General features: G+C 36.4%; 2 protein-coding genes across 2 annotated transcripts; one reads left to right on the top strand and one right to left on the bottom strand.

The window, feature by feature from the left end:
• Positions 1,379-2,741, top strand: LOC107611188 (protein MAIN-LIKE 1-like). Its single transcript, XM_016313143.1, has 5 exons — positions 1,379-1,667; positions 1,821-2,082; positions 2,155-2,245; positions 2,334-2,432; positions 2,610-2,741. Exons 1-5 carry the CDS (start codon positions 1,379-1,381, stop codon positions 2,739-2,741), a joined length of 873 nt encoding a protein of 290 aa, XP_016168629.1.
• On the bottom strand, positions 6,581-7,594 carry LOC107611187. The gene is made up of 2 exons (XM_016313142.1): positions 7,088-7,594; positions 6,581-6,922 (listed from the first exon to the last, which is right to left on the bottom strand). The coding sequence occupies exons 1-2, from the start codon at positions 7,592-7,594 to the stop codon at positions 6,581-6,583; spliced, it is 849 nt and encodes a 282-aa protein (XP_016168628.1).

The raw sequence follows: 12,781 nt of genomic DNA, 5'->3' as shown, positions 1-12,781 counted from the left end.
CTAAAGCTACAAAATAAAATTTGAATTTTTTTAGTCTGAAACTACAAAGGCTATTTTTTTTACGCTTTTTATTTTCTATATGGAAGGCTGGAATGAGTTGAACGCAGTTATGGAAGAAGGGGGAGCTTTCTTTTTATGTGGTGTCAGTGGAGAAAGAAATCGGACCGTGTGAGTGGGGGAGGGGAACTCGGACCCTCCGATTTGCATGCACTTAAGCGGACCGTCCGATTTCCGCAAAGGCAAGCCACGCGTCGCTGAATCCTTGCTCCCCATAAATGGTGCCCATTTAACCCAACCCAACTCAGTGCATGCGTACCGAACGAGTTCAGTTTCATTTCCTCCCCCACCAACACACACAACTCCATCTTCTTCCTCCCTCAACGTTCTGGGCAGCTACTGTGTGAGGAAACAAAGATAAAATGTCAAGAAAAATTAAACCTAGAAATGTTGATCGTCCGGAACTCCACATTATAAAATATTTGAGCTACTCTGATTATGTAAGTTTTTTTTTTTAAATCTTATTTATTTTTTGCAGATTTTTAATTTTTTTTAAATTTAGTTATATTTATGTTTGGTTGTTAGGATATTTATGGTTGTTAGGAGTTGATCTGAAGAATATATATATGAATTAGTGTATAGATTTATTGATAGAAATTTAAAAATGAATGTTTAAATAAATAAGGTGTGTAGTAGTTATTATAATTTGGTCAGAGTAATTTGTAATATAATAAATTATAAAAAAATAGTTTTTAAAAAATTTTGGAATAATTTTAGAAGTTATGGTTATTTGTATAAATTTAGGAATATATGTTTAAATAATAGTTAGATAAGTGGGTTTAAATATAATTAATTCTTGTTTATAAATTTTTGTAATAATTTTTGTAATTAGAGTTAAGAAGTTAACTGTAATGTTTAACTTTAAAATTTATGATTATATGTTTAAATAATGGTTAGCAACATGTGTGTTTAAAAATAAGTAATTGTTGTTTAGACGTTTATCCAATATAATAGATTAGTATTAAGAATGACATGTTTATAATTTTTTATAATATTTTTAGATTTAATAATTAATTAGGTAATTGTTACAATTAATTAGGTAACTGTTATAATTAATTATAGTTTTAGTTGAGGTTTTATTATTATTACATTAGAACAGTATTAGTTACATAGAAAGTAAAACTATGTATTAGTAATTATTATCTGCAGCAGCTTAGATATAGGCTCTATGTACATTAATTAAAATTTGAGATGAAAATGTTATTACTTAGTAATTCGGATTCAATATAATTATATTCTTTAATTAGCTTTTTAAAATTATGTATGATAGTTGTGTAATTTGATTCGTTCCTTTGCCATGCTTTTGTAGGCCTCACGGATGATGACATGTGATCACCCTGTCCCTCCAAATCGGTACGATGAGAGAGTGGAGGAGCATCTAAGATCAACTGGGTTTTACCATGTTAGTCAGATTGGAGTAGTTCAATGCCAGAAAGCACTGGTAAATGCTTTAGTGGAAAGGTGGCACCCGGACACACATACCTTCCACCTTTCAGTTGGTGAATGTGCCGTGTCACTGGAAGAAGTGGCTATGATCTTTGGTCTTCCAACCGAAGGCCTTCCAGTGACTGGCATGGCTTTGAGTAGTTTTGAGGCATTAGAGGCGGAGTGTCTGCATTAGTTTGGGGTAGCGCCGAGAAAGTCGGATTGTCGAGGAAGTGGCATAAAACTGACGTGGCTACGGGATTTAAAAGAACGGTCACAGTTGACCGATGAGAACAGTATACAGGTGTACGTTAAGTGCCACATCATGTTGTTGATAGGTACGATCTTGTTTGGAGACAAGTCTGGGGCATCTGTCCACTGGAAGTATCTGCCTCTGCTGAGTGATTTTGCTAGTATTAGACAGTATAGCTGGGGATCAGCCTGCCTAGCACACCTGTACAGGAGTTTATGCAGGGCCTCACGTTTTGATTGTAAGGAAATCGATGGTCCACTGACACTTCTACTGTGTTGGGCATGGATGCGCCTACCATATCTAGCACCGGTTCCAAGGGAACCTCGCAGTTTTTCGCTTGCCAACAGGTTAGACTATCTTACGTTTACCTGGTATCTTCATGTTTAGAAATCAATTGTGTTAATGAGATGCGTTATTAGGTGGCGAAACTGGGAGCGTGGAGATCGAGTCTATAGATATCATAAGCTTGCTCATTTTTGGAAGGCCTTGGATGAACTCCAGGAAGGCCAGGTGTGTTTGATATTTACATTGTATGTGGGTCAGGTCAAGTGATTTACTTATTTGGATTTTAATTATTTGCTTACTTTACTGTTACCAGTTTTTGTGGGTTGCATATTCTGGTGATCGTGTTGATCCGGACATAATTCCTGCTAAGATCTACATGCACTCATTGATTTGGAGTGCAACGGTGCCACTGGTATCTTTTGAGTGTATTGAATGGCATGCTACCGACAGGTTTAGACGTCAGTTTGGTTTCGTTCAGGGAGTTCCTCATTAAGAACAGAGTCTAGACCGCGCACACGGAGAAGTGTTAACTGGTCCTAAGAATCTGAACTGGGCCACAGCCACGACTCATTCATTTTGGGTGATGCAGTGGACAAACAGGTATAATCATGTTCTTACTGATGAAACCATGATGCCGCAGCAGCCATTAGATACTTATATGTATTGGTACCGTTCGAAGTATGGTGATCACTTGAACTTGTCGGATCTTGCAGTCCAATAGGATGTTGAGGGTGACCAGGTTATGGATGATGATAATGAAGAGCAGGAGCCACAGTCACCACCGCCTCCAACTCCACCTCCACCTCCACCTCTAGCGGCAAAAGAACAACCTTATTCCACAAGCCAGTATGTACCTCAGATACAATTTCCTATGTCGTTCCCGATACATCAGCCACATTTTGACTCAGGAGAGGGAGGTTCTTTTAGCCAGTTGCTTGGGTTCATGGCCTCAGATGCCGGCCAAGCACAACATAGCCACCAGGCCGACATCATGGCGGGAAGATATTCGTTTGACGCGAGGTATCCATTTTATACCTACTCGGGTGCTTCTGGAGGGTTTGTATCTAGTGATTCTAGTAGGAGTGACGGTGGTCGAGGAGTTCTTAATAGTCAAAATCTGAACCGTGTTTCAATGACTATGATTGAAGAAAATGCTAAGACTTTTGAGCATGAGACTGTTGAGTACTTAGTGGATGAGCCAGATGACGAGGAAGACGACGAGGATGAGGATGGGGACATGGAGGAGGAAGATGATGAGGACATGGACCAGGATGAAGAATCCCGTAACGATGCAGGTAGAATTATCATATAAGCTTTTCCTGTCAATTGATATTATCATATTATTGTATGGGGTGTTATGTAGGGTTGATTAAACTATATAAGTACATAGCCAATTGATGATATTATGGTCATGTATGGTACATTGGTTAAGGTTGATGTTACTATATAACTGGTTGGTCAATAGATGATAGTATGTTTAGGTTTGGTATGTTTTTGTTAGGTTGATTAAACTATATACGATATGCCTGCTTTCTCAATTGATGATATTATGTTCTTGTATGGTATGTTGGTTTATGTTGATTATACTATACAGTTGCTTGGTTTGATGGTTGTTTATACAGGTGACACCTACACTCCAGGTGAGACAGGCAAAGGCTACAATCTCAGGATTGATCCACCGCGTCGTAGCGCTAGTCGATACACTCCGTCTGTGATCAAAAAGGCCGCGAAAAAATGCAAGAACATTGTGAACTTTGGAAAGTGGACAGTGAGAAAGTAGTTGTGGTGTAGTTAGTTTAGGCTATGTATCAGTTATCGTACTTAATGTATACTTTAACTATTTATGTATGACTAAAGTATGATAAGTACCAACTAAGTATTGTATTTAAATGTTTCAGTTGATGTTCCTTATGTTCATTAAAATACAATGAAGCAGGTTACGATGGTAGTGTTATGAGAACCGTACCGGACCGGACCGGTTCAACCGGAAAACCTCCAAACCGGATCCTATATCGGTCCGGTCCGGCATTTGGACCATGTAAGGTTGAAAACCGGTTTGAACCGGTATAACTAGGCATGAACTGTTGAATATCCAGTGAACCTGTACTCTGACCGGTTCGATCATCAGTTCGGTTCTGGCAACTATGTACAACCGTTCAAATCTAATAAACTACATCGATCACCGTAAAGTACATTCACAAATGTTACACCGGTTCATACATCGTAAAGTTCACTGACACAGGTTACGATGGCTCAATTACCATAAAGTACAATGACACAGGTAGCAATGATTCATTTATTATACAAGGCATTGACATAGGTTACAATGCTTCAAATATCATATAAACCTACTGGGCATTATTGTCGGTACCTGGAGGACCTCCCTGACGGCATCTACTACGACTGTGTCCCTGATGGGATATTTTCGCGGAGAAATGAATTTCTCCAAAACACCCAAATCTAACCGGCAAGTGCACCGAGTCGCATCAAGTAATAATAACTCACGGGAGTGAGGTCGATCCCACAGGGATTGAAGGATTGAGCAATTTTAGTTTAGTGGTTGATTTATTCAAGCGAATCAAGATTTGGTTGAGAGATTTGTGATTTGCAGAATTTAAATTGCATAGAAAGTAAAGGAAATGGGTGAATTGCATGAAATTAAAGAGAACTGGAATTTAAAGTGTTGAATCTTAAAGAGCAAGAAATTAAATGGCAGAAACTTAGAACGCAAGAAATGTAAATTGCAGAATCTTAAAGTGCAAGAAATGTAAATGGCTTGAATTGTAAAGGGAATTGGGAGTTGGATTTGCAGAAATTAAACAAGGAAAAGTAAATTGCAACAAACAGAGAAGTAAAGGATGTCTTGAATCAAACCGAATCTTAAAACAGAAATGTAAATAAGCATGAAAACAGTAAACAGGGAATGGGAAATGGGAAATCCGGATCTCAGGACCCAAGAGACTAGAAAACCAAGTCTAGATCTCAATGCCTTCCTAGATCCAACAAGAACAATTGCAAAGGAAATGTAGATTGTAAAGAAAGTAGATGAAGAAGCAAGTAACCGAAACTGAAATTCAATTAAGCAGAAAATTAAACAAGATCCCAAGGTGAGATTGAAACAGAATTTCTTCAACTCTCCACCCAAAATCCAAGACAAGAAAAATAAAGAGTGCTGGGCAAGAACAAGGAAGAAGAGAGATCAATTCTCTTGAATTAAAACAACAATGCTAAGAAAAATAAAAGTGAGCTCCAAGCAAAACCGAAAAGAAAGCTATTCTGCTAACTCAAAGGGAAGCTCCCTTAAAACTTAAATTCAAATCTATTTATACACTTTCTTCAAATGGTCTTCAAGCCTTCAATTGGGCCTTTGCTCTTGGTGGAATTGGGTTGAGAGAGGCCTTGGTTGATTGCTCTTGGAGTTTGGAGAAGAACCGAATTGAACCGGGTTGGAATCATGAAAGCTTGAGTAAAAGTTGGAGTAAAAGTTAGGGGTCTAACTTTTGCTCCAACTTTTCACATCAGCACCCTTGTTTTGCTGATACCAACGTTGGGGCAAAAGTTAGGGGTCTAACTTTTGCTCCAACGTTGGCCTCCCCTTGGTTATTCATGGCGCCAACGTTAGCCAAAAAGTTAGGGGCTAACGTTGGCGCAAACTTTTGCTAGTCCAGGGAGTATTTTTCATGCGCCAAAAGTTAGCCAAAAAGTTAGGGGTCTAACTTTTGCTCCAGCTTTTGCCCAAAAGTTAGCCAAAAAGTTAGGGGTCTAACTTTTGCTCCAAAAAGTTAGGGGTCTAACTTTTGCTCCAGCTTTTGCCCAAAAGTTAGCCAAAAAGTTAGGGGTCTAACTTTTGCTCCAGCTTTTGCTTCCTGGTTCATTTTCAATTAATCCAAAAGTTTGAGCTAAAGTTTGAGGCAAACTTTTGCTCAAACTTTTTGTTCTCTCTTCCTCCTAGCCATTCCTTCTTGCATCAACCTTTCTCCAAGCTTTCTTCACCTATCATTAATCAACCAAACACATCAAAGCTATGCTCAAAATCATGAGATATTCATTCTTTCATAATATGTGACAATTATAGCATAAAACCTCATGAAATAGCATAAATTCATACATAGTTGATTAAATCAAAGGAAGCATGAAAATCTACCCAATTGGCTTGCTTATGGCTCAAGAAAGTGCATAATTCAATTGAAAACAAAAGAAAAAGGCTAGTGAAACTAGGCTAAGATGACTTGTCATCAGTCCCTCAGCTCCATATTGCCTTCACCGCCTCGGACGGCGTAGCATACGTGTGTCTATCTCATTCAAGAAGCGCGTCATCCTGGGCCGACCTTTGGAAACGCATCTCAGGTACGGGTTCGGCACGAATCGGGGACCATTGTAAGAAGGCCACCTAGTAGGATTCCCTAATGGCCTAAACCTAGCCCGATACACGCGCCTAACTTGGTCCATCTTATAAACGTCATGCACATATACCTGCCAATCTAGTCGTTGATTTGCACAACATGCAAACACATGCCGGCAAAGAATCCGGTCCACTTGGAACTCACCACAGTCACATCTCTAATGACGGAGGTCAACAGCATACTCCACTCCACTTGGCATCTCACGCACTTCAAATACCTCATTCTGCCTGTCAAAGCAATTAATCTGAATGTTTCCTGATGCAAGTTGATTTGCATGAATTTTGGAGGTCACATGCTCCGTAAAAACATGGCCTGCATTAATCCTCGCCTCCGCTTCTGCTATTTTCCGTGTGAACAACTCATTAAGTCTGTAGAACGTTGCTTTCACAAGTGCAGTGATGGGGAGATTGCGTGCACCCTTCAAGACTGAGTTGATACACTCCACTAGATTAGTCGTCATGTGACCCCATCGGTAGCCACCGTCGAATGCCAACGCATACTGTTCACGGGGAATACGGTTTAACTAGTTAGTGTACGCCTCGCCCCGCTCTCGTAAACGCTGGTAACACAAATATCCTAAACAATATCAGGTACCAAACAACAAATAAGTTTCAGGACGTATAGATTATTCGCAGTTTACTCAAAAACAACATTTGAAAGATACAATGTTACCTATATTGACGACAAGCTTTTGCAGATAGGGTGCCTTGAATTTTCTCAGAAAGTTCGATTCTATATGCCGGATGCAAAACATGTGGAAAGCTCTAGGAGGTGACCTAGCTCCGTGACTACGTTCCACAGCTGCATTTATGGACTCATGTCGGTTCGATATCAGCCCCATGCCATCCCTAGTCACAACATGTTGACGTAGGTTACTGAGGAAAAAGTGCCAAGCATCAGAGGTCTCTCCCTCAACAATAGCAAATGCAATCGGGACGATATTGTTGTTACCATCCTGCGAAACGGCCACTAACAAGCAACCCTTGTACTTTCCGTACAAGTGAGTCCCGTCCACCTGGACAACTGACTTACAGTGTCTGAACGCTCTAATGCATGGGTAATAGCTCCAAAAGACTCGATGCAATACCCGGATATCAGTTACCAAATCATCCCCTTGATATGCTGGCACGGTCTCAAAATGTACGACAGCTGATGGTTCCTTATGACACATGGCCTCGAACCATATGGGCAACGCTTTGTACGATGCTTCCTAACCTCCAAATATCTTTACAATGGACTTCTGCTTTGCCAACCATGCTTTTCGATAGCTGACCGTGTAGTTGAACTTCGATTGCACTTCTGCAATAACTGATTTTACCTTTAAAGAGGGGTCAGCCTCAACCAACGGCTTTATGGCTTCGGCAATCGTATTTGAATCCAGCTTGGAATGATCCTGAGAGATGGTTGCTTTGGTACAAGTGTGACTGCCGTTGTACCTCCTAATAACCCAACAGTTCTTTCTGCTAATCATGCTAACTCTGATAAGCCAATCACACCCTGACCCGTACTGTGTACACTTCGCATAAAATGTCAACGGCTCCGACTCATACACACGGTAGTCTACAGATATTTGGAGGGTATACTCCTTCATCGCCTTAATAACAGCTTCCCTGGAACTGAATTCCATCCCCACGGCGAACTCACCATCTGCGACAAAAGGAACTTCTGCCAAGAAAGCAGCCATATCGTAAGTATTTAATACATGATTGTTAAATGACGAAAATTAAATATTAAATCATCACTCACATCATCAATTATGATATAGCTAACGTTTACATTAAGTTATTATCTAAATCTCCATTACATAAAAATACAAACACATTAAAACAAATTATGCTGAATAACTAAAAATAAATACCTATACTTCCAGATAACTTCATAAATACTATTATAAACAATCAGTTATAATACCCTAATTAACTAAATAACTAAATAAATACAAATTAAACAAATAACTAAAAATAATTATTAATCACCTAAACAACTACAAATAACTACCAATAACTACTTATTAATGAATCCTAATTAACACATTAACTAAATGAATATTGGACCCTAAATACTAATTCACTTAAAGTATTTTTATTTTGAACTTGTCTAAATAACCTCTTTTGCAAATGCTAAACGAGTACCTGCACTCATATAGTCTAGAAACTCCGGAGCATGCATGGTTTCCAAATCCAAAACTCGCATGAAAGTTAGCTCCTCAAATGGCTCTTCGTTCGCGAGTGCATTTGCAACGTCTGCCACATTCGGAGCCACACTGTCGTCGGCTGGATCTACATCTCTATCTTCACCGACAACTTCGTAATTGCTTTCGAACTCTTCCTCACTGTCACTATTGTAGTCTTCTCGTAAAATATTTCGGTCGGCCTCAGATTGTTCGAATTCAATGTACAACTCGATGAAGGAAATTTGAGCACGACTTTCAATGTACATTGAAAACATCTCTTGCATGCTTGCTTCGTCGGTTACATATTTGGTCTGAAATTGGACGAATCCACCAAATACTGGTACAGGATATCTGTATAAAATACATGATATTTTTCTTGACATCTCCGAATCTATCTTCTCACAAATCACTCCTTTAAGCTCTTCAAATGAAATTGTGAAGGGAATAACAACATCTAATGGATCTTCACAAACAAATTTTACTCCTTCAGGTGTCTGCAACAAAATCTGACCAAAATAATACACCTTCAAAAGAACTCTATCATCCATTCTTCCCACTCACTTAAAAAAAATAGAAATTTTACCATCAACTTTTTTTTCCCCAACCCAAGTTACCCCATTGCAGACCAGAGAAAGAAGAAGAGAACTTGAACAAGAAGAAGAAAGTTGGATCTGGTCGGCTGTCTTTGGTTTGCACACTTGAGCAACTATATATATACACACACAATTCGAACAGTCCGAGTGGTGTATACCCTAATTCAAAAAAATGATAAAATAATGAAAACTCACGGTCCGATTTTCATTAGTGTAAAATAAAAAAAAAATTTCTACAACCACAAAACGGACCCAATGATTACTTTAACGAACCAAAAACAAATTACACAAAGAAATCGGACCTTCCGTTTTGCTGGGGTCTTATCGCACGGTCCGATTTCTCCTTTGTGCTTGTGCAAAACGGACCCTCCGATTTGTTTACAAAATTTCCAAAACATAGAAATCGGAGCGTCCGATTACTTCCTTTCTAAATCTGACCAAAACCTGTCCCACATTCCAGTGTAGCACCCCCTCAATCCATATCCCAGCACAACACCAACCCCTCTTCCATAACCAAAAAAATGACCCATTTTTTTTACAAGTTCCAACACTCAAACTCTAGTGTAATTGTCAAAATGATTGGTGCTTCATTTTTAAAGAATAAAATATCGTTTTGTTTCCAATATTTAAGATAAATTTTAAAGTTATTTCTAATATTTAAATGGTCCTATTTAAGTTTCTATTATTTTAAAATTGGTTCAATATTATCCTACTGTTAGGAATCTGTTAACAAAATTGATGGTGGAACAAAATTGAGACGATTTTAAAATATTAGAGACTTAAATAGAACAAAAATATTAGGACAAAAACGATACATTTAATAATATCAATTTTTTTACTGTACATAGTATTCAATTATTTTTTAATTACATCTAAGTAAATTACACTTAATTATATTACTTTCATTCTAAATAAATTTATTTTTTATAATTTTACACTAAAAGATTTTTAGTCATGATGAAATATTTGTAAAATAATTAGTACATAAACTTACGAAAAAAAATTATATATACAATAAAGTATAAATTATATATTTTATCTCTAATGTATCGAAATTTTTTAATATTTAATTTAGTTAAATTTTATTTTTAATTTTATTCTTCAATAATAACAAATTTTTATGGTAAATAATTATTTAATTATTTTTTGTATTTTAAAATCGTCTTAATTTTATCTTGTCAATTCTGTTAACGGATTTCTAACGATAAAATAATATTGGGTCAATTTTAAAACGTTAAAAACTTAAATAAAACAATTAAAATATTAAAAATAATTTTAAAACTTTTTCCAAACGTTAAAAATAAAAAACGACAATATACTTAATGGAAATATCTATCGCAACTGCATCATAATTCCGTTAAAATCGTGCTAATAATACAAACTGACAAGTGACAATTACCATGTTGACGATTCCAATGATTATACGATGGCCAAAAAACTACTCCCGTGTACTTGAAACGTGAAAGCATGGTCACCGTCACTGGCAAAAAACGCATTAATACTAACACATGCACACACCTCTTCCTTAACCTTAAACCATTCCCCATCTGCTCACATTCCTTTATGAAAGGCAATAGTTTTGACTTTTAATAAAATACTGATAAAATAATATAGTAAATTATAAAAATGGTACTCACAAGTTACAAAACCAACTCTAAAAGACACTAAAGATAAATAAATCTCCAAAAGATTTAAAAACACTACAAAAAAAAATTAGATATTAAATATGAGTTTAATTTTGATGCACTAATAATATAAAATATTTTACACAGTTGTGTAATCACATCTATTTTTTTGGATAATCATTTATGCGGTCAATGTAAAAGATAATTATTTTTATTGATATAGCATTACGTAATTAGATACACGTGTAAAACTACTTTTCACTACATCGATAGTGTATCAAAATTAAATTCTAAATATATATTCTAAAAAACGACTTTAAAGATTAAATTTTATTGTAAATTTTTACAATCATTATTAGAAATAAGATTTTTTTTATCCTTAAATTTTGGTAATTTTTTGTCTAAGTGAATTTTTTTAAAAAAAAAATTATTGTGAATGACCACATTTTTTGAAAAAAAAAAAGAAAAATTTAAAGATCAAATTTTGTTCCGAATTTTTGTGTACACCTTCTAAATATCTATTCAAATGTTGCCACAAATAATTGGATCTAATAAATAAGTCGTTTGTTAAATATAAAAGCTTTTTTGTTACTTAAAAAAATTGTAATATTTATTGGTTCTTTTTGTCGTATTTTCAAATAATTCAGGGGTTGTTTTGTGGAGAACATCTTTCAGGAATGACTGGGTGTGTGTTTGGATTGTGATTTGTCAAACTAGAGTTTGAATGAAAGTGATTTTATAGAATTGTTTTTGGGTAGAAGTAAGTTTGTGTCAACATGATTTATGTTTGACAACTCTTGATAAACCACTATTTTACGGTTTATTTTGTATTGAATTGAGTGGATTTTATCAACTATTCTCACACTTATTCATGTAAATTTCATGGTTTTGTAAATCCTTCCTAATTTTGTGCTATGATTGAAAACATGCTTCTTAGGCCTTAAAATTGCTACTTTTGAATCCTCTGTTATTACCATTCAATGCCGTGATGTATGTGTTAAGTGATTTCAGGTTTTATAGGGTTTAGAGGATGGAAAGGAAGCATGCAAAAGTGGAAGGAACACAAGAATTTGGAGATTTGAGAAGCTGGCCTCGACACGTACGCATGGATGACGCGTACACGTGACCGGTAAAGCAGACAAACGATGCGCACACGTGGATGACGTGTACGCATGGAAAGTTCAATATCTAGCGATGCGTATGCTTGACTGACGCGTACGCGTGACGAATGTCACGTGCTGCAATTAACAGAAAACGCTGGGGACAGTTTTTGGGCTACTTTTGGCCCAGTTTCAAGCCCGGAAATACATATCAGAGGCTGGGGAGTGGAGCAGAACGGGGAATCAATCATTCATTCATTCAAAATTTAGGTTTTTAGATGTAGAATTCTAGAGAGAGAGACTCTCTCCTCTCTCTAGGTTTATGATTTCTTCTTTCAATTTCTCCTTAGGTTTAGATTTCAGTCTTATTTTAATTTAGTTTTCTCTTACTTTTATTTGTTCTAGCACCTGATTCCTTTATTTTGCCATTTAGTTTATGAACTCTTGTGTTACTTTCAATTTTCTTTTTAATGCAATTTTATGTTTCATGTTTCTTATTGTTCAATTGCTTTGTTATTGTTATTTCTTTGCTTTGGTTAGTCTTAGAATTTCCTATGTCTTGTCAATTTTCTATGTTTTCATTTTATGCCTTCCAAGTGTTTGATAAAATGCTTGGGTGGATTTTAATTTAGATTTTTATGTTCTTGACTTGGATTGAGCCTCACTAAATCTAGTCTTTGATTAGGACTTGTGAACTTAAGTCGATTTTGCTCGCTTGACTTTCCTTCATTTGTTAGAGGATAACTAAGTGAAAGCAATTTACATTTACCATCACAATTGACGATGATAATGAGGATAGGACTTCTAATTCTCTTTCTTTGATAAGAGCTTTCTTAGTTATTAGTTTATTTTCTTGTCGTTTTACTT

Source organism: Arachis ipaensis, chromosome B08 (assembly GCF_000816755.2).
Source record: "Arachis ipaensis cultivar K30076 chromosome B08, Araip1.1, whole genome shotgun sequence".
NCBI classification, from domain to species: Eukaryota; Viridiplantae; Streptophyta; class Magnoliopsida; order Fabales; family Fabaceae; genus Arachis; species Arachis ipaensis.
Note: the sequence above shows the minus strand (reverse complement) of the source record. Positions and strands in the feature narration are given on the sequence as shown.